The sequence below is a fragment of the Phyllopteryx taeniolatus genome, chromosome 9 (genome assembly GCF_024500385.1).
Source record: "Phyllopteryx taeniolatus isolate TA_2022b chromosome 9, UOR_Ptae_1.2, whole genome shotgun sequence".
Classification (NCBI taxonomy): domain Eukaryota; kingdom Metazoa; phylum Chordata; class Actinopteri; order Syngnathiformes; family Syngnathidae; genus Phyllopteryx; species Phyllopteryx taeniolatus.
In genome coordinates this window covers 28689175-28711510 of record NC_084510.1, presented here as the reverse complement: position 1 = coordinate 28711510, position 22336 = coordinate 28689175, and the positions used below count along the sequence as shown (strand labels likewise).

At 42.7% G+C, this 22336-nt stretch overlaps 1 protein-coding gene across 2 annotated transcripts in view; it reads left to right on the top strand.

Moving 5' to 3' along the window:
* Positions 1–22336, top strand: part of asic1b (acid-sensing (proton-gated) ion channel 1b) — a 153442-nt gene that overhangs the window by 3859 nt on the left and 127247 nt on the right. For both annotated transcript variants that reach the window (XM_061785030.1, XM_061785029.1), the window contains exon 2: positions 8442–8637. In XM_061785030.1, the coding sequence (XP_061641014.1) occupies positions 8442–8637 (196 nt within the window). The remainder of the gene's footprint in view (positions 1–8441; positions 8638–22336) is intronic.

Below are 22336 nucleotides of genomic sequence, written 5' to 3'. Positions count from 1 at the left end.
TAATTGTACCTAAATGAAAGGTTAAAAAACAAATGTATTTGTACCCCAATTTGACAATCACTGGTCAAGGCTGAATATTGCCCTGTTCGGTTTTGACTTTTGAGGCGCTGTTAGTATGCCACACGCCAGTGAATGAAAATAACAGATTCAAGTTGTAACATCGATGTAATGATAACAGTGTGGGGGAAATGCTGTATGTGAGTCCCTCAGGTAACATCGTAGATGAGCGCCATCTGTATGTGGTTCATAGTAAATGGCCATGGAGAAAACGCTGCTGGAGCACTTCCTTTGCCTCCTCGTCTCAATATTGGATTTTTTGAAAATCCCCTAGCTGGCGCTTGCTTCCCGCTACCCTCCCCATCCTCTCCGTCCATTCTTTTCTTTCTTTCTTTTTTTGTGCCTGCTACGCTTTGATCATTTTAGACTTTGGCCAGACGTGACAAACCCCAAATACACTACTAACAAGTTTCGACGTCTTAATTTTCTCATCAGTTGACAGTCCTCTCGCAAAACTGTACAAGCGGCAAAACAACACTAAACACATCCAAGTAGCATCTGGAAAACATAACGGTGTATTTTTAGCTTATTGATCCACACGGGCAGTGCGGATGCCCGAGGCGCAGTGGTGAGTGTAACTCCTGTGTTACACCCTCGCATGACATAAATCCAGTCTTCTGTTTTCGTACATATTATATTATAGTGTTGTTGTCCGAGGAAAGTAACAGTACCAACAAAACGCCCTGTTTTACAGCAATGTATTTGATAAAAACACAGCACTAACAACTATTTTATTCACCAGATTTAGCACCATAAACGTAGATCTGTTTTGACAGCCGTTGCAGTATGTTGTGCGTACTGTACAGAATGCAGGGTGGCAGTTTTGACAGGACATTGTTACGTTAAAAAGTCCAAATCATTTCGAATTTTCATTCGACAGCGAAGATATGTGTGTGACTGTAACCTTTCAGGGAAGAATTATTGCTCGTGATTATTCTGTAGATATAGCTAAGTGAGATCTGCTGCAAAAGCATCAGGAGTACTTCCCTAGATATGGGGAAAACCGCCCACATAAGCAGGCGACGTACCAGGAAAACTACATTACTCTCTTTGTCTGAAATGCTCCCCCCCCCCCCCCCCCCCCCCCCCCCCCCCCACACTCTTCTTGCTGCTTTACATTAGGCTTGGATTACTATTTCCCTATCTTAATTGAGCCAATTGAAGCACCCGTTTTACATTGGAAAAATGTCACGGTACACCATCAAACCGTACGAATGGTGAAATACTGTTAATCGCGCCTCAATTTACTCCCAAATTGACTTCCTCTGTGAAATGTGGGGCTGCTGTTGGGAACACAAAGCCGAGATACTCGCAGGAAGCAATGACTCGTATGAATGGCAACAGGTGGATAAACTGGTTAATTGTACCTTCTGCCATCTAATGCAAGAGCATGTCAATGTTTTGGCTGTCACTATATGTCCCTGGCGTAGATGGATGAACTAAGATAGGTTTGTAATGAATAAATAAGAAATTTCAGACAAATTGGGTGAAATTGGACCCCACCGCACCCCTGATGAAAAGTACATTTAGCTAGATCAGTTAAAGCAGCTGGTTGTTTCGTTGTCTTGATACTGCTGTTATCGGGAAGATTTTGTTAATCACCCCATTTTTTTGTCTTTTTTTCTGTGGAACCCATGTATGCCAAGCCTTATGGTGAAAAACTCACCTATTTGCCAAGTTTGCTCTTTTTGAAATGCCCAAAAAATGCCACAAGACGCCACCAAAGCCCTGTCTAAATACGAAAGTAGTACAGCACAAAGTATGTTGAAGTGATGGAGAAGTGATAATTATTCTTTGTTTTTCAGGGAGTAGCTAAGTTTAGCCTGGGTTGTTCACTACACGGACTGGTGCATTTTTCTTTAATCATCTGTAAGCCAATTATTTTTAAGGGTAATGTTGTAAGATGTTTGAAATGATATTGAACTGTTAAAAAAAATAGGGGGTGTAAATTACATTTGTTTTTTGGCAGTAGCAGGGGATGACTTTATACAGTTTGAGATGTTTATCTACACACTTGAATTACAGAAATAAATCCCTCCCCTGACATCAACCCCCGTCGGCCTGGTGGAACGGCGTACCGCCTCACGCCTGTAATGCAAGAAAGGCTAAAAAGGCATGCACTCATCACTCTGAACTGCACGTTTTCTAGAAGCTGAGCCGCTGCATGCCTAAGTGCAAATCCAGTGACTAAATGAGAGGGGGCGAGAAGAGCAAACCATAACCGCTCGCCTCTTGTAAAAGCTTCAATTTGGTACTTGAGATGAAGGGAGGGGCCACAACAAGCGGCGGCAATTAGCATGTGCCTCGTAAACTGCATGATGAACAAGTCTTTATCCGCGTGTAATTAGAGCTGTTTGTTAAGCTGCAGAGCAGTGCCACTGATTAACACTGTCATCCCCTTGCTATGGGCAATACTAACATTTCTCGCTGTTCCTTGCGGCCCGCAAGGAGACGTCCGCTGACTGTTTGTGTGTGTGTTTCCTGCATGCTTGTGTGTGGCTTCCTGACCCGCTCGCTGAGGTAGGAAAAAATAAAAAAGTCCTGGAAGAGATAAGGGCTTGAATTGGTTCCGTCGATTCCAAACACACTTCTCTCAAGGTTTGAAATCAAATGTCGGCACTCTGCATGTTTCCTGATATGAGACATGCTTGGGGGGGAAACAGCTGGCCACGCCAACACCTTTTTCTTACAGATTCATGCAATGAAATACAGTAAGAACTGCAGATATGGATTGTTATTGGCATTGTCGCACTAGTCTGGCAATTTCGCAGAAAGAGTAATCCCCTATTCGCGGTGGATAGGGATCGAGCCCCGAGGCGAATAGCGAAAGTCCGCGAGTAATTCATGCCCATCTCTTACCGTTAAAAATAAGTCGCTAACAAACAGAAATAGACCAGACGTGCGCAACTCCATAGCTTTCACTAACAACCAAGGCTAAATTTACCTCCTCCACAACATACAAAGCACAGTCAGGTCAGTCGAGTTCTTGACATCAAATTATTACATTTCTATTAGACAGTGCTTTGGAGAATTGTATTTGTGAACAGTGAACTGCAAATATGCATGGGATGACTGTAAACTGTTGGAAATCAGCGGCACGGTGGCCGACTGGTTAGAGCGTCAGCCTCACAGTTCTGAGGTGCGGGGTTCAATCCCCGGCCCCGCCTGTGTGGAGTTTGCATGTTCTCCCCGTGCCTGCGTGGGTTTTCTCCGGGCACTCCGGTTTCCTCCCACATCCCAAAAAACATGCATGAATTGGAGACTCTAAATTGCCCGTAGGCATGACTGTGAGTGCGACTGGTTGTTTGTTCCTATGTGCCCTGCGATTGGCTGGCAACCAGTTCAGGGTGTACCCCGCCTCCTGCCCGATGACAGCTGGGATAGGCTCCAGCACGCCCGCGACCCTAGTGAGGAGAAGCGGCACAGAAAATGGATGGATGGATGTTGGAAATCAGTGTTTCCCTTTGCCAAAGAAGGAAGCCCATCTGTTTAATCAACAATGAAATCACCTTAATCGACAGAATTCCTAAAAATTGATTCGATTTAATGTCCTTCCCCAGTTCTAGAACTGAAGTGAGCACGCACACACATTGTAAGATGTGAGAGACCCCACCAATTACAAGGAAATGTGTGCGTGTGTGTGTGTGTGTGTGTGTGTGTGTGGCTGCGACTCTTATATGTTGTGTATTCGATGACCAACACAGCACACCACACACACATCTCGCACGCGAGTTTCCATCCACGCCCAAATGAGAAGGCTGTTGTAGTACCAAGATTGACCTGTGACAGGCAGCATGTTCCCACTCAACATCCAGATTGCAGAAAAATACAGAGTAGTCGTAGTGAAAGAAGAAATAGAAGCAGCTAGGCTAACTGTTAGCGTATCTGGTGGTGTGGAGGCAAACTCTTTGGAGTAAAGATTTGCCATTGTAAATGTTGAACAGGCTCAACATTGATTGTCGTGAACAATTTCAGAGCAGTCGGGGAAATTAAAAATCTCTTCACAAATCCCGCACCTCATTATAAGAAATCAGGATTATCTTTTAGAGACATCTGATAATCCGGCCTTTGCCGACGTCGATCAAAAATGAGGAAAAATGCTGAAAACTAAATCTGATTATGGCCAAAATTTCATTTAAGACAGTAGATTAAGATGGAGTACCTCACTCTGGCTGTCGCAAGCACGGAAATCAATGGGCGCACTCATTTTGTGTTTGTTTTCCATTCACGCTTTGCAGTGCAGAACATCATGATTCAATTGCTCGGTTTTCTGTTTCGATGAAGCCCCAAAGTCAATGATCATCATAATTGACTAAAGAAGGTCGCTGTGGAATAATTAGCGCTAATGGTGGCGTTTGCTGCCAAAATATGCGGCGTCATCAAAAGTCGGGGAAGCGAGAGCTGCAGAGTTTTCTAGTGCATGGAGTACAAAATGCTGTTTGATCATATTGTTATGATATATTGTATATACTTAAAATGTTTTTATAGCGCTATGTTATTTTGCTGTATTTTGCCACTGGTCTTCTTGCGTCAGTGCTCAACAATGTGACAAATTTGTCGGTTTACGTCCAATCATTAAATTAAAATGTTTTTTTTTGTCACTCTCAAACTCCTCTAACAGGAATTAATGTTACCAGTCAGCCACAACACCTTACAAGTCATCTGATTTTGTAAATTACTTAGCACTAATTGTACAATTACCTTCATGATAATTTCATTTTTACATTGTACATGCAGGAGTAATGCCGGTGGATTGAACCACCTTGCGGCGACATGCATGTTTAATATTAGGTCGTGCGTATGCAGAATTTTGAGCTCTTCCTGAAAATCGTTTCCTCCCGCGAGGTGACCAAGTGATGCAGATCCGCTTTCATTCGTCTCCATCCCCAGAAAGAAATTAAAGTGCTTGTGCCCCTTAATCCAATTGAGGGTCTCACACCTCTTTCTCGCCACAGTGCCAGTGCACGCCGGAGTTTTCTTTTGGGAGCGACGGAAGGGCAATATTAAAAACTCCAGCGGTATTATTGAAGCCGTGTGTACTTTGAAGTCTCCCGGCTAGTGGGTTTCTGAATGTGGCGGCTTAAGTGCTCTCCTGGCAGCTCCGTGTTGCTTATAAAGCAGAGGCTCAGGATGCAATTCATTTAACTAAAGGATAACCCCGTAAAGGGGGCCGTGTCGTATTTCCCGAGGAACTCTAATGATGTTTCGCCACCTCCGGGGAGGACAGAGTTGCCCGACTAGCTCGGAGCTAAGTGCAGAGATGAAGTAATTGGCCTGATTTGCTTTGACCTGCCATTTCCAAGGGTTGGTGCCGAGGTTTCCCACGCAACACCAGTGATGCAACTGGCATGCAGAATGAATTTTTCACTCGTGCAATTAATTTCCCAATTTTATACTTTCCCCCCCCACAAAGTACAGTGATGTCTTGACTTGCAAGTTGAATTTGTTCCGTGACCACATTCGCAACTCAAAATGCCTCGTATCTCAAATCATCGTTCCTCCTTGAAATGACTCCAACTGCCACAGCACAGCCCAAAAACACCCCAAAATTTTTTTTGTAATATAGAATAAAAATAATAGCATTCTATAGTATTGTATTTATAAAAAACATATAATAATAAAATAACTCAATGTAAAGAATTTAACAGTTTGCGCATCATGATAATAATTCAGTGGGCATTGTGCTGCTCCTTCTGGTGAACGTTGCTTGGCCGCCAGGGGGTCGTATAATACAGACATAGACTATTACATGTGAATTTGAGGATGGAAAAACTGATGACGTCGCAACTAAACTACAATGTGTTGTTTCATGCTCTGTCCACGTGTTGCTACCAATTATGTTCAAATATAAGTTCTTTAATGGTTTATAATTTCCGTGACATCGATGCTAGTTTTGTTAGCGCTTCTATTTGCATTTTGCATTGTGCGTTAGCATTAAGCTGTAGGACCTTGGTAGGAGAAGGTTAATGTACTTTAGTTCAATACACAATGTGTATTTTTTTCTTTGTTTCATGTTTAGTTCTCCTTGAAACCTCAATTGAAAGTGGCAATAAAAGTTTGAAACAAGCTTTTAGCCTCTTTGGAAGAATTGTTCACTGTGTGCCAAACCTCTGGTTGTTGTGAAGTGAGACGGGTTTGCTGCCACCATCTAGCCCTCCTATCTAAAAATTTGGCCCACAGCTCGAGACAATCTGCATGATGGGAGTGGAAAATCACCTCGCTTTAAATGTTTACCATTACACACGTATTTATTGGCTATAGAGACGGTGAAAAGGGAAAATGGTTTTTCCTTTTTTTTTTTTTTTCTTAATCCTCCGACATCATTCCCAAGTGCCAAGGTACTGTCAATGAACACTAATCAAACATGACCTTGTGGAATTAAAAGGAGCTCCATTAAGATATACTACCAATTATTGCTGACGCAAGCGCCCATATCTATGACAAATAACTCTAGATGTCACCATCCTCACTGTCATTTAGCAATTTATGAGTGAAGATGGCAACGCTTCTGCTTATTTTCTGACGTTTTTCTGACGTAGTTAGAGTATGTTGGCAATTATAAACTGAGGTGGATGATATGTGAAAAGAAATTATGTTTACCCTCCTATGTTGCTTCCCAGAAACGGAAATAATGTCTCTTGGTCAATTTGACGCAAAGCATTTTTATCCAAAAGTGGCAGAAACCGAAACAAATGTCAGGTGTGGGAAGTAGCAGCGGCAGCTCAACGCGATGGCTCGGATCCTCCATGACAGACGAGTTGGCGTTGACGTAGCTGCGCGGATGGCAAGTGGCTCTCGACAAGTTACCCCTGCTAGCGAAGCTGGCGAAGGGAAAGAGAAAAGAACGAAGCGATCATCCGCCGTTGAGAAAGGAAAAAGACTTGTGAAAAGAGAAATGTTATCTTGTCTTGTGCTTTTTCAAATCTATGCAAGGGGCGCCACCCTGTTTTTCGATGCAATCCCTCGCGTTGTCACAGCATTCGCCCACCTCTCCCTCTCCTAATTATATTTTAATAACGCCTCATCTTAACACGCGCAATTGTTCTGGCTGTTCACTTGGTGGTGGTTGGGGGGGACATCACCGGCTGTCTGCCCCCTGAGCAGGGGTCCCGCCAGTTAATTGAGGTTAATTTGAATGACTGCGAGCAGGTGCAGGAGGTTGATACTGGTCGTCAGACAGAGACTGTACTTGACTTTTCTCTTCACTTTTTTTATTTATCAATCCTTCATGCTCTGCCATGTGTCAGAAAGAAGGAATACAGAGGATGATGGGCCGCTTGCGCCAATACCATGGCGCTCTTTCAGCAATGAATGCATTTATGGAGAGCGGGGAGCTTCTGTGTGTTTTCATAACATTAGGAAAGTTGGTCTAAGCACTCCTACTGCTGCAGACAGTCGTAGCTATTAGGCATTACAATTAATTTGTCTGCGTAAAGAGAGAGAGAGGGTTTAAGTAATTAACTTTCCTTCCACTCACTCGACCAAGGTGGAACACTAAGATTTATGGACAACTCTGTTAAAGACTAACGCGTGGCACGTTCACGGTTTATCTTGCTTTTCCTGGAAGCTGGAAATGTTCCTTGTCCTCCTTCACTAGCAAGCTGAAAATCTGCTGCTGTACCAAAAGACCATGTCTTCTTTTTGAGGCGCCAAAGCACCTTGTGTTTGTGATACAAATGCAATTACATGTTGGCCGTCAAAGCGATGGTGCCCAAGGCTGCGTATAACCTGGTTGGCTATGATGCAACTATATCCAAACGTTACAAAATCGTCCTGGTGGTGCTTCCTACTGCACTTATCATGCATTGTGGTCTTTGTATACGTTGCTGTACGATATAGTGCAAGAAATACTTGACAAATGTCAGCTAATATTTAGATATTTTTACTAAAAGAAGGTATTTTATGGAAAATTGTGTGCCTGCTCACCCATCAGTTGTAAAATGAGACAACCAAGTAATAGTAGTATTTTGGAGGTATTTGTTTTATCAGCTGCATGTGCCACACACACACAAATCCGCACACAAATTGATGTGTAATTCAGTGAATTGGTGATGAAGTGCCTCCATGAGTACAAATACAATCAATAAAATGCAAAACTCTTTATACATTGACCATACAAAGTTTTAACAGTTGAAAAAAATGCTTTTACTGCACAGAGGTAAATCTCTCGCCCTTGGTCTCTCTCTAACGTTAAAAAAAAAAAAAAAATGTTTTTGACAGTCTTATTCTGCATACAAAATGTAATTACCGTAGCGTTACCGCAATGACTAAGGATCGCAAATGAAATATTAATGTAAGCATATGTTCACTACTGCTGTTATGAGCTGCTAAATCGCTCAACTTTTAACATCGAGCTGAGGATTTGAATGCTCTTCCTGGTGCAGGTACGAGATCCGGGACCCGCACCTGGTGGAGGAACACGTCTTGCAGGTCCTGAAGGAGAGGGCCGACTTCGACAACTACAAGCCCCGGCCCTTCAACATGCGCGAGTTCTACGACCGGACGGGCCACGACATCAAGGACATGCTGCTGTCCTGCTACTACCGCGGCATGGAGTGCAGCGCCGAAGACTTCAAAGTGGTGAGTCAGCCTGCGTCGATCGTTCCTTGGCCTCCCAGGGCTGAGGGTGTCCCGGGTCTGCAACGCAAGGTCAGCATTAATAGAGCCATTTGGAACATATGAACAACGTGACATTTGGTAAACAGTCATTGCAGCTGTGGGAGGAAACGGGGAGTCCAGCTTGTTCTGTTCATGCTGAGCGTGGCAAGCGTTGCCAATGGAGGGATCGCAGACACAGCTGCAGATGAACACCATGTACACACCTGCTGCTTTTTGTGGACTACTTGGCTGTCTCTTAAAGGTTAAGCAATCCCATCATGAAAGGTCGAATGTGAGGTTGAACATCGCCTCCGTGTTGGGGTGTTTACTTGTGTCGTAGTTTGCTATTTCCACCACGCAGTACTTTTAGCTTCAGTAATTTATGCCATTGTTTCATTTTTCCAATGCCAAAATTGCAAATGTAGATATATTGTTCACTGCAAAAAAACTAATCCAACCTGGATTACATTATTCAAATTAAGACAAAATATGATTGTCTACCAACTTTTTACTGGTTATGAACAAGTTTATCTTAAAATAGCAAATTACAGTATATCACCTACATCTATTTAATGTTAATACTTTGACATTGGTGTTTTTTTTTTTTTTAGCATAGCTGTTTACTTTTAAGAAAACTGTCACGTTCCTTTTCTATTGGCAGATACTTTTGCTTAAATTAATATAATCCTCCTAAAAATAAAGTGTCGAAACAATACAGTGTCTCCCAAAAGTCACAAACACTTCCTTTTATATATTTCGTTGAAGGTATCATTCGGACAGAGTCAGCTGGGATAGGCTCCGGCAGCCCGTGACCCTAGTGATGATAAGCGGTAAAGAAAATGGATGGATGGAAGCTGTCAAATGACGATGGCCTTTCGTCCATTCGAATGGCACCGGAAATTAAATAGAAAAAAGGGAATGTTTAGTGACCTTTGGGACACCCTGTATGATTTTTGTTCGACTAAAAAGCAAAGTAGAAAGTGGGGGGGAAAAAAACATTGCAAATATGGCCAAAACATGATTCCAAATGGATCTGTGCAGCAAAGAAAAAATACACCACGTATTTCTGATACTGGGAATCCATCGAACTGGCTGCAATTTGAGGCCAAGCAGGTTGTGTTTCCATCGGAGCGCGTTCACTCCTCGAAAGCTGCTTACGGCTGCTGGGAACGCAGTAAATAGAGTAATTGGGGTGACTGTCGATTTTTGTGTGTGTGGCACGTGTGGGCAGTCGTAATGCACAGCAACAGAGCTGCACTCTCAGCGCCCATTTGTTTGTGTTTGCTTGTATCACTGACCCCATTTAGAGGTGAGCAAAGCCCAGGTAATTCAAAGAAGCATTCTTTTCCAAGGTCACCTACATTGAAATGACATTTTGGGTTTCTGGTGATTGTTCTTGGCATTTTTACTCCTCCAGCAGTCATTTTATTTCAGCCAGTAGCCAGTATTGTCCGTTCAATCTCGTCTAAGCCTGCTGCTGGGTAGATTAATGAGTCCAACCCCAATTAGTCCACACATTAATAGATAAGCTTATCCGTGGATGTCATCTTATTTGTCAATAGACAGAAGGAAGTCAACGGGCTGCATCCTGCTTGCATGAAAAGCAAATCAAAGCCCAAGGAACAGTTGCAGGAACATCTGGAAGCTTTGACACCAAAGTAAAAGCAAACAGGGGCTAGCATTTAACAGATGCTCATTGCACCAAAGGTTTGTGAACAACAAGTGAAACACCACATGGCACGTGCTGTCAGCGCACTCAAGTGATTCTAATCCCTGTATCTGTGTCGTGCAGCTGCGTGCCAGCTGTGTGGAGAGATCGAAATGCTGACAATGGTTGTTTTTGTCATTTTTAAAATCAACCACAACATGGGAATCATCTTTATTTGCCAAGTATGTCCAAAAAACACACAAGGAATTTGTCTCCGGTATTTGGAACCTGAGCCTCATGAATACAATGGAACATCTCAGGTCCGCACAATCAGCACTGCAAGTAGATATCTGTCTAGGGGTGTATTAGAATTTCCTGTACTGTATTACCATAATTACCACTGGGAAACACAGGATGCCATTCTATTCCTTGCATGGAGGAGAGGTTAAATAGAGCAACTTGCATGATGTACTTCACAAAGTCTTCTGATGAGCAGATAGAGATGTGAACTGATCAGAATTTAGTAATTCAGATTGTCATGTTTGGAGAGGAGCTGGACCCAAGAGCAGGCGGAGGCAGATTGATTGTGATGAACAGTTTATTTAGGAAGGTAATGGCGGTGGTCCTGGGTGCGTTGGCAGGCAGTGGAAAGGACAGGCGGCTGGCTTGGTGGCAGGAATGATGTGAATCAGGAACACGGGGGGGGGGGGGGGGGGGGGGATACTGGAAACGAGGAGAGACACAGGAGTCAAAAAGGGAAACAATGCACAATGTGGCTTACGTGAGGTAAGTGGGCCGTGGTACCGCTGGAATAAGCTGAAATACTTTGGATGAGAAGACAGTATTAAATGTGCAGACAGCATTCAGAATGCAATACAAAAGGATAAAAAGGAAGTTGATCGTTGCAATGAACCGCCGCCCTCTGTATCCTGGAGCGTGGTGGCACTAAAACTGTGATTAACACTGTTGGGAGCATTGGCTTGTTTATGCTGAAGCATGACTTGGACCACTCCTTGGTATTTGTGCGTGCTACGAGGAAGAGATGATGGTCATGTGCTATAGGAACATGACCTGACGAGACTGTGGACTAAGAGCTTGCTGCAGATTTCCCAGATCAAGGCAAACGAAAAGGCAAAACGTCACAGTTTGAATCGATAAATGATGATCTTTTTGTGCTTTTTCTGTAACACCCTAAGATGCCATAGGATACTGACTAAGCCTTGGCAATAGGAATGTATTAATTGGTGTCAAGAATGTATTGATGAAATAATGCATCTCAACTGAGCGAGATATTTTTTTTTTGTCGAGCAGGAGGTAGGTTTAGCCTGGGTTGTCAGTGGAAGTCTTCGCCACATGTACATGCACACTTCCGGTGCATTTCTGGGTAAATCAAATCATCTGTAAGTCATTTATATTTAAGAGTAATGTTGTAAGATACGTTTGCAATGCAATGAAAGTGTTTTGTGATATTGTTTTGGGGTATATTCATGGTTTTAACTATTAATATAGCCAATTATACACATTTTTACAATTACTCATGGTTTCCGCTTGGTCCCTATCCCCTGCGAATTGTAGTTTACTGTAATTTAAAAACATTAAAAAAGAAGAAGCACAGCCTGGTACCATATTACTATTAGTTGGAGATGAGGGAGTGTAAACGTAACAGTAGAACAACCTTTCAAAGTTGCATGCTCTTACTTATTTTTTTACGACGCAGTTCCATTCCTACGGCAGCGACAAAATTGGAATTTTTAGGCAAGTCAGAGCTCATTGTAGTCTTTCATTAACCTATGCAGCTGTAATCATTTTAGTAAACGTATCTATCGAAACAGTTCATAAATATAAAGCAATCAAATAAAAAGCAGTACGAACGGTGGGAACTGAGTGTGTCCTCTTATGCGTGCTGTTCGTAAACGTCATATCGGAAACCAAGGACAACTTTTCAATATTTTTTCTCTGATGAGGATATAGCACTTTTCCCATCTGTTTTCAGTAAACAAGCGTAATACAAACGTGGGTGAAAGGACAGAAGGGACAATGACGCAACGGGTCGGAAGTTGTAATGTAGTTCAAATTACTGTCTGACATTTGCCTAATTAAAAGATCATATGCCGGTTAACGTATCCTGATCCACTGTATACTGAACTTTCGTTTTGTCACGCAGAAGTAATGCCTCTTTTGACCAGCGAGTGACTTTTTTGAAATTATATATGAGTTTATGTATACAAGGGTGCCAAGAAGTGGTACTGGTAGCTTATTCACTACTCTTGACAATGTCAACTTCTGTTGGCGTACTAGGTAGACCAAACTGTTTTACTACTGCTTGGTAAAATGGAATGCCACCACGTCACCTGTCGCAATACCTGACAGGGCGCAGTGGCATTTAACGACCTTCCAATTATTCCTGCGGTAGATGATAGGGATTATTATCCACTCTCGGGGACTCCTTCAGTCCCACTGAGCGTCACGTCCTGTGGCCTCTTTTGATGCCGAGAGAGGAGCGCTCGTAAGACTGTAGACATTTCTTGGCCGTCATCTTTTAGCTGCGCAGAAAGGAAACATTGCTATCAGTTAATATTAATTGCTGGCCTACAGCTTGAAGCGTAGTTGCAGTGGATGATGCAAAGGAACCAAAAAATGAAACTATCCAAGAGTGAGAAGCGAGGCGAGTAGCAGGGCTTGATTTACAGGCTGAAAATAAGCGCCGCAGGGAACGAAGGACACTCATTGGACACTCGTTTTCCTGTCAGACAGTTACAGTGCATCTGCCATTTCCAGCAGTCTCCTTGATGCACAAACACAACGAGATGTGGCTCTTCACTACAAAAGATACTGTATTTTTGTTGTTGTGGAAGGATGAAGAAGATAAGTCTGTGGTTTATACAGTACTCCTGTATGCTGTACTGTAATACTTTATATCCATCAGGCTGTATAGTGTCCTGTGCTTCATCACTTATCTCAGATCAACTGGGAGAATTTAATGTCACAATGGTGAAAGATGTGACAGGGGAACCATCAGTCTTGTTTGCTTATAAAACATTGTCCCACTCGCCTTGCTGCTGGCATATCAACAGAATGAAATGCAACACTGTCCCAAACACGGCTGCTACAGTATTTGTTGATATTCACAGTGTCCCTTTTTATATAGACGCTAAATACCGTGTAGTCTAAATAGTTTGGTAGAAGCTGTTTAGTAAAAATTCAATCGCTATGAAGGGTAACTGGTGACCCAGAGTTCTAAACCTGCTGAGTTGACGTAAATCACTGCTGGTGGCTCATTGCTGCGTCATTGTGACGCTGTACTGCACAGTCTCCACTTTGCTGCACTGATCTCATTTTCTTGCTGTCCTCTGTTTCCTTACTGTGGCCAACAGCCACATGCTGAGACCTTAAATACAGGAGGCCCTCGTTCTCCTCCATTACTGTCTTGTTTTGCCTAATGGCTTCAATGCATCATGGTTTCCCGCTGTACTGCTTTCAAATGGAAAATAGCCACCGGTAAAGCTAACAATCAGGGTATTTGACAATGAGACCTCATAATCACCTATTGTATCATCACTATTTCCCATCAGTCCGTTTGAGCTCCCTGTCCAACATCACCTGCTCTGGTGCAAATCGGACTCTTGTGTAATTACCACGATCATTCCATTTGAACTATTGGCTTTGTTTCAGCTGTTATTAACCCTCAGAGTACAACTCCCAGCCTTCGCCCTCCGTCCTTCATCGGTGGGAGCTAATGAGAGGCGGTCAATAAAGAAAACCTAAGACGCTTCGCTTTGGATCCTGTTGCACGCACTTTGAACTTATAATGCCTGCTGTGAGATGTTTTGAAACTAGACTCTTCATTTAATTTTTTTCCCACTTGTGACTAACTTCAGGAATGATCGAGTGATTTGCTGGGCTAATTTTTCGTTCTCAGGAAGTTTTGTGCACTCGCAGAACCGACTTCTTAGCTCAATAGCCAATTAAATGTATTAGCCATTGAACATGATGACATTTGAGCTGGAAATTCAAACCGTCCTCTCTGGCAAGGTGAACCTTTTTGTTCTGCTCACAGCTGCTGCTGAGGATTCCACCGACCATTTCCCTCTGCAGGCTCAATCAATCCATTTGCCATTACCGTAGAACTGGAAGACAATGATCAATTAAGGCATTTGCTGAGTAATGAATGTGTGCCTAATGAAACCCCTTTTTTTTTTGTCAAATAAGGCTAGGTTTTCGTGTTTTGTTTTGTCTTTGGAGCGTTTAATTCACACCATCAAACTACAAACTCAATATTTTTTGGGGTTTTCCAAGTTTCGGGAGACAAAGATGATTCAATATTTGTGTCTCGGGAGTAGTTGTTACACAAACATGTTATACAAACTGAACAATGCGCGTGGTTAAGAGCCCCAGCGGCCCAGCTGCTGTAACTTTAAACAGAGACTGTCAATTAAAAAGAGACAACGGAGTGTCTATGTGGTGCCCGTAGAAAACAAACGGCTTCACTGCTTATCAGGAACATTTATCTTGAATTGGGTACCATTTCTTTTGAAACAAAACTGCCAGTCTGCGGGAAAGGAGGCCACCTTATTGGCAGTTAATTTGCGACGATTTGTTTCCCGACAACACAGAAATGACAGAAATGACAAAATTGATAGAACACGATGGAAGTGAATGGGGACAGTGAGGAAGGAGAAGTGAGTGACTAGAGCTAATTGACCCACGTTCACACACGCTGTCAAAGTGATGAGCCGGTTCAGGAAAAAACTGAAGCCTCATAAGCTTTACTGTCTTATTCTGGATTTAATGGATTTTATTTTAATTGTGATGTGCACAAAAGTGATTTTAATTTTTGATTTGTTTTTTTTTTCACAGTAAGCCAATGTTTGAGCTTTTTTTTAAAAGTAGAAGAAACAGTCTCCTCTGGGATGATGGTCATCCCCGAATTTGTGTTTAGAATGTTTAATCCAATTTATTTAAAAGGAAACAATTTAAAGGGAAATCTGTTCTGCCTATACAGGCAACATTATTGTCGCTTTTGGTTCAGAACTACTGTATGTTCATTTTCATATTTTTTTCACACATCGATACTATTAGCCTGTATTCACATCATCTTATTTTTACACATTACTAACTAACTTAAAGTGTTGAAAATATTTTGAGAACAAATTTATCAAGTGTTGTCAACTCCGCTTCTTCCGTGCGTCAAAACACACTCTTAAGCGGGGTATACACACATATGTTTAGAATTGGGCCTAATTTCGCGTGATTTTTTATTTTTTTTCTATTGTTCAAACTCGATAGTTATGAATAAATTTCCATGACTAATTATGGTTGGTTTCTGTATCATATGACCTTAAGGGAATTCAAATTATGAGGTTCCACTGTCGTATCTTAGAGAGAACAAATCTAAGAAAGTCATACATGTTCCTTGCTGCCATGCACACATGATTACCTTATATCATGAATTTTCTTACACAATTAGACAGTAGCCACTTACTAAAATGATTTTGAATTATTAATTTTGTGCAGGGGTGTTTCCACGGTTCAGGGAGTGCTGGAGAGAGAGACTAAGCCTGTATCCTTAAAGAATCAATTATAAACACTGTGAGATTGGAGGCCAGGGGATTGCATATGCGCAGCCCTTTTGGAGGCGGGGATGGAAAATGTGGAGGGTTGAAGACGATAAGAACCTTAATGTGCGCCAGAGGTGGATTCGCTTGTTTGGCTCCGGGTTAGCGCTGCCGGGGATGCCTGTGGGAAGAGAAGAAAGTAGGGAAAGGGGTAAGGGATTGCTAGACACCGATGGAGAGCGCCGGCGCGCTAGCAGAATAAGAAGCAGGCCATTCTCCGCCTTCTGCGCCTTGGCTGTGTTTCTGGTTGAGGGTGTGATATCTTCCATTGGAGATAATGGAAGAAGTTGTCTTTTAGGGTTAAACTGTCGCCATCATAAGACTGTACAGACAATGTACCAGAAATAGAAAGAAGTTTCATGTACAAACAACTTTGTCAAAAAAAAAAAATATTCAATGTCAATGTAAAATTAACCAAAATGACTATAATATACACTAGTTGGCGATGGCACTACACATTAACCTCACTGTTTACAATTTGACCTCAAGTATCAAAGTAATGCCACGCTGAATGGATGCAGTAGCGGTGTAGTAAATGTACCCAAACCGAAGAACCACCCACATGCATCAGTCATCTACTCACAATTCAGGGTCATATTAATGTTTTTCATGTTTTCGCCCCTTCTGTCTTTTGTTGTAATGGACAACCTAATTTAATTCTTCCCTACTAGTTTATTAACGCTTTAGAATTCATTAAAGAAAAATGAGTGGGAAACGTGATTTATGGTTGTGGCATTTAAAGTTGGTCCCGATAATTAAAGCGACTGATTGATGACTGCGAGAGCGACTGCGCGGTATAGTTTGGCGGAGGGATGCATTATTAACGATGACGATGTCGGGTCAAAGAGCTTTTATTTTGCACAAGGCAGGAGGGGACGTGTTTGCTGTCATCTGGAGCGCCGTGTGGGGTCTGGGGGGGGGGGGGGTTTAAAGTAGCGGGAACACCATATATCCCACGGGGATGCTGCGTTTTCATCTTACCGCCATTGCCTTGATTTTCTCTCTTCTTCTGTCCCTTGGGTGCGTTCTTTGAACAAACGCTGGCACTTTGCTTTGACCCCAATGTTTTTTTTATTTCTTTTGGGAAAAATACAAGGAAACACTAAATTGAGGGTGGTTGCGTTCTTTATACATACTAGAGTTTTGGTTGTATTTGATTTATTTTTTAAAATTTAATTCTTAATGGTACATGTATCAAACTATGGTATTTATCAGTGAGACACAGTAAACCCTTACATATTTGTCGATTTGTGCTCAGGCCAAAGCAATAACCGTGTTGCTTTTTGGTGACATCTTGGAGCTGTTGAAGTGAGTTCAAGCGCTTCATTTAGACAAAAATAGTCCATTGCTGCCAATTACAGTATGATATAAACCTTTTTGGGGAGTTACTCTGACTTTTACTATTTGCGGCAGGGTTCAGTCCTTATCCCCTGCGAATAGTGGGGGTTCAGTGTATACAGTACTTAATTTCCGCAGAAGTGAATCTCTTCAAGGGGTTTAAACTTTTCCATAATTTTAAGTACTGTTGTGAGTAATGCTTAGTAAGGTTGAAACAGTACGCCAATACTCACAGATGGGTACCTTCATGGTATTAATTCATAATTGTTCGGGTCACATTCAGCACAGGAGGGGCGCTGCTCATGTTTTGCATAAACTGATTTAACTAATTTCAAGACAATGAAATGACTTCAAACTCCTTGCAGTAAGTTCTCCAATAAGATGTATACAGTAGTGTAACAGCTATTCTCAAGGGATAGGAATCTCAGCCCTAACGCCAATCGCAGAAAACCACAAAGTATAATTGGAATTTGTTTCTAATTGCCTCTAGAATAAATGAAGGATTTTTAAATTAACAATGTATAACAATCAAATAATTTATAACAAACCATTTTAGATCTTTTTAGAAAAGTGAAACATCAATAGTTTGTCTTCTTTTTAGGAAATGAAAGAAGCAGACAAGTGCAAGAGGAACAGTTTGAGCAGTCTAAATGATAATGCTTTTAAAAAAACACCAAGGCCATTGTTACTGCTTTAGCTCCATCTGAAGACCCTGGGAGAGGCTGATTAAATGCAGGTGGAAGTTGCGTTCAAACAGCCTGAGCTTTTTTTTTTCACACTGCGCTAATAGTTACTATGTCATGATGCAGTTTCTGATGAGTTCACGAGTTTGATATACTGCCAAAAGCACGACTCGCCATGATGTCTGCTAGCCAGAAGCTGAGGTGCACTTTGTTTGTTTACAAAATGTGGCTAGAGCAGAAGGCAGTGACACTTCCTTACTGATGGAATCAGAATACCAGACTACTACAGTGAGTACACGAGTAATATATAATTGGCCCGACAGAAATGTGACAACAAACTCAAGACAAAAATACAAAAAATTGCCAGCATGTTGCAATGGAATTGTAGGTTAGGTGTTTAAGAAGTTGATTGCAAGAGGGAAGAAGCTGTTGGAATGTCTGCTATTTCTAGTTTGCATTGATTGGTAGCGCCTACCTGAGGGAAGTAGCCGGAAGAGCTGGTGCGGAGGGTCAGAGAGGATTTGGCACGCTCTTGTCTTAGTTCTGGCAGCGTGCAAGTCCTCAAAGGTGGGTAGGGGTACCGACAATCCTTTCAGCAGTTTTGATTGTCCGTTGCAGTCCGAGTTTGTCCTTTTTTTGTAGCAGCACCAAACCAGACTGTGATGGAAGAACACAGGACTGATTCGATGACCGCTGTGTAGAACTACCTCAGCAGCTCCCGTGGCAGGCCGTGCTTCCTCAGAAGCCGCAGGAAGTGCATCCTCTGATGGGCCTTTTTGAGGACGGAGTTGATGTTGATTGCCCACTTCAGGTCCTGAGAGACTGTAATTCCCAGGAACTTGAAGGTCTCGACGGTTGACACAAGGCAGCTGTGGCGAAGGATGCCTCCTGATGTCCACGATCATCTCTGCAGTCTTGAGCGTGTTCAGCTCCAGGTCGTGTCGGCCGCACCGCAGCTCCAGCCGCTCCGCTTCCTGTCGATATGCAGACTCGTCACCGTCCTTGATGAGGTCGATGACAGTGGTGTCATCTGCAAACTTCAGGAGTTTGACAGCCGGGTGCGTTGAGGTGCAGTCGTTCGTGTAGAGAGAGAAGAGCAGCGGAGAGAGGACACAACCTTGGGGCGCCCCAGTGCTGATGCTGCGTGTGGATGAGGTGGCCTCTCCCGGCCTCACCTGCTGTGTCCTCCCCGTCAGGAAGCTGTAAATCCACCAGCAGATGGCAGGCGAAACGCTGAGCTGGAGAAGCTTAGAGGAAAGGAGTTCAGGGATGATGATTTTGAACGCTGAGCTGAAGTCCACAAACAGGATCCTTGCGTAGGTCCCTGCACTGTCAAGATGTTCTAGGATGAAGTGCAGTCCCATGTTGACTGCATCATCTGCAGACCTGTTTGCTCGGTAGGCAAACTGCAGGGGGTCCAGCAGGGGGCCTGTGACGCTCTTGAGGTGGTCCAGCATGAGGCGTTCAAAGGACTTCATGACCACAGATGTCAAGGCGACAGGCCTGTAGTCATTTAGACCCAAGATTGCAGGTTTCTTGGGGACTGGAATGATGGTGGAGCGTTTGAAACAGGATGGTACTTCGCACAGTAGCACACTGGAGCGAGCTGGTCCGCGCAGACTTTGAGGCAGGATGGGGACACATTGTCTGGGCCTGCCGCTTTGTTAATCTTTTGTTGTTTCAAGATGCGTCTCACATCCTGTTTGTGGATGGTCAACGCAGAAGTCAGATGTGTGATTGTGGCCGGGTGGGTGTGTGGTGTGAAAGTGTCCTTTTCAAATCTGCAGTAGAAGGTATTCAAGTCGTTGGCTAGTGTGCTATTGTTCTCAGCTTGGGGGGGATCGTCGCTTGTAATTGGTCAGCGATTGGAATGCATGCCAGACAGATTTAGAGTCGTTAGCGCTAAACTGTTTTTCCAACTTTGCTACATAGTTCCTCTTTTGCAATGTTAATTTCTTTAATCAGCTGGTTTCTAGCTCTATTATACAGGGCCTGTCCCCGCTCTGACAAGCGTCCTCCTTAGCTTGGCAAAGCTGCTTAAGTTTGGCAGTGAACCACGGCTTGTTGTTGTTGAATGTGCGAAATGACTTTGTTGGTACACACACATCTTCACAGAAACTGATATAGGCTGTGACAGTGTCCGTATATTCATCCAGGCTGCCAGCTGAATTTTCAGAGACACTCCAGTCTGTGCAGTCTAAACAGCTTTGAAGTTCCATCTTTGCTTCATTGGTCCACTTTTTCACTGTAGGCTTCGCGCGTTTAAGTTCTTGCCTGTACGTCTGTATTAAGTGAATTAAGCAGTGATCAGACGAGCCCAGTGCTGCACGAAGTTTGGCACGATATGCGTTTTTCAGCGTAGCATAGCAGTGGTCCAAAATGTTTTTCCCTGGTAGGACAGTCGATGTGCTGCTTGTATTTAGGGAGTTCGTGGTTGAGTTTAGCTTTGTTAAAGTCCCCAAGAATAATGAGGGGTGAGTCCGGGTGTTTCTTTTTCAATTTCGTTGACTAGTGACTTGCAATCTCCAGCAACCCCCTCGGAGCCCTTGTTATCATTTATTTCCAACCCAAAGCCTGAAGGCAACAGCTGAGCTATTGTTTACAGCATTCGGTAACAGTGTCCTGATGCAAACCTTTCGCATGCAAACCTCGTGGGACCTGAGAGCAGTGTTTTCAGTCTTTTAGTCGCTGACTCAGGGCAAAGGTTCAAAAGGAGACACTAAAAAAATACCGTATAGAACAAAAGTGTTTTCTATTTCTGACATTTTCCTCCCCTTGTAAAGCACATTTTCACACTCAAAGGCCTTTCCCTTCACAGCTGAAGTTTACTGTCAAACTGAACACCAAACAAAGAGAATTACATGTGTATTTAAAACATGCACACAGCTTTGCGTTAAATAAATCCTTTTAGATTAATGCTAACACATAATGGGAACACCTTAGATGGGCAAACTAATAGCATAACTTTTGCGGTGTTATAACCTTTCGAGCAACAAATATTTGAAAACAAACGTGCAGCAACACATGTAGACAGACAATATAACAATACTTACAGGCATATTCTTTATCCTCTCTGAAGAACGACTCTTACTGCAGTTTACTGAGTCGCCTAGTGGTTGTGAAAGTCTTCACATTTGTCAACGCAATTATTATACTGCCCCATAGTGGCCAAGTAAGGGACACCAGAAGGAGCAGCAATGAGCAAACTGCTTGATTCTTTACATTGTTATCACTCTGCTCTGGTACTATACAAATATTACAGAATACTACTAACCATAGTAACAAATGGATCACATAATGTGACATTTATACCCATACTCTTCAATTCCTTATCATCATTAACATCCAATTCTTAATAGGATACTAAGAAATTATTTTCTAGTGTTTTGAAGAAATTACAGATCATTTAGTTGACACCAGGCCAGTCCAAGCATGTTCATGGCCTCAATTTACAGCCGCGTTCAACATGAAATATGCACCGTCGTTCGAGCGTGCGAGCAAACACTCCGACAAACTGCAAATTGTTTTCATTTGGAAGCTGAAGATGCTGACCTGCAATTTTTTTTTTCCTCTTCTCAAAAGGCAAAAAAAATAAAAATCAGGGCTGAACTCCATTTCCTCAGGTGGCAATTTACGATCTCAACGAGCCAACGCCGCCTCTTTCCCCTCTTGCTCCTGCAGGTCTGCTCAGTGGTTTAAAACATTCTACATTGACGTTACCACCCAAGCAGTGAAAGGAAGAATAATGTTCTTTTCTTTCACAATTTAAAACACAAGACAAAAAGCGAGTGCCCGTGAAGACAATGAAAGCACTTTCATAAGTCGCCGATCTGATCAATGATGTCATCGATCGGCGCCGCACAAGATACTTAACTCCGCGTCTTTGTCGCGTATAAATCCGAAACTAATTTATTTTTAGCCTTGTCACGTGTCTTGTTGCGCAGTACTGTAACTATCTGACGGCCAATAAAGTTTTTTCAATGTTGTCGGTGAAAAAACACGTCGTCTGTGTGGGACTATTTTGCGGTGTCTCAGACAATCAACGCGTAGGTTATTTGCGGTCTGCGCACAACTGAAGTACGTCGTGGGGAACGTCATCTAAATGCTTGAACACAACAAATTTGATCGAGGACCCGAAGAATGTACACAAGGACTATGCCGCGTTCAAGGAACGCAGCGTGGGGGGGGAAAACAAACAAACAAACAAACAAAAATGTCAAACGGACTCGAACTCTGGACAACCCCTGTCCATATAGCTGGGACAGTGAGGAAAGTTAGAGTAAGCATGTCATTAACAGTATTCATTCAAGTCATTTAATTGCAATAAAGTAATTTAATGACAGTAAGTTAGCACCCATTATATCTGTCACGTAATGTTGATTCGACCTAAACTTATG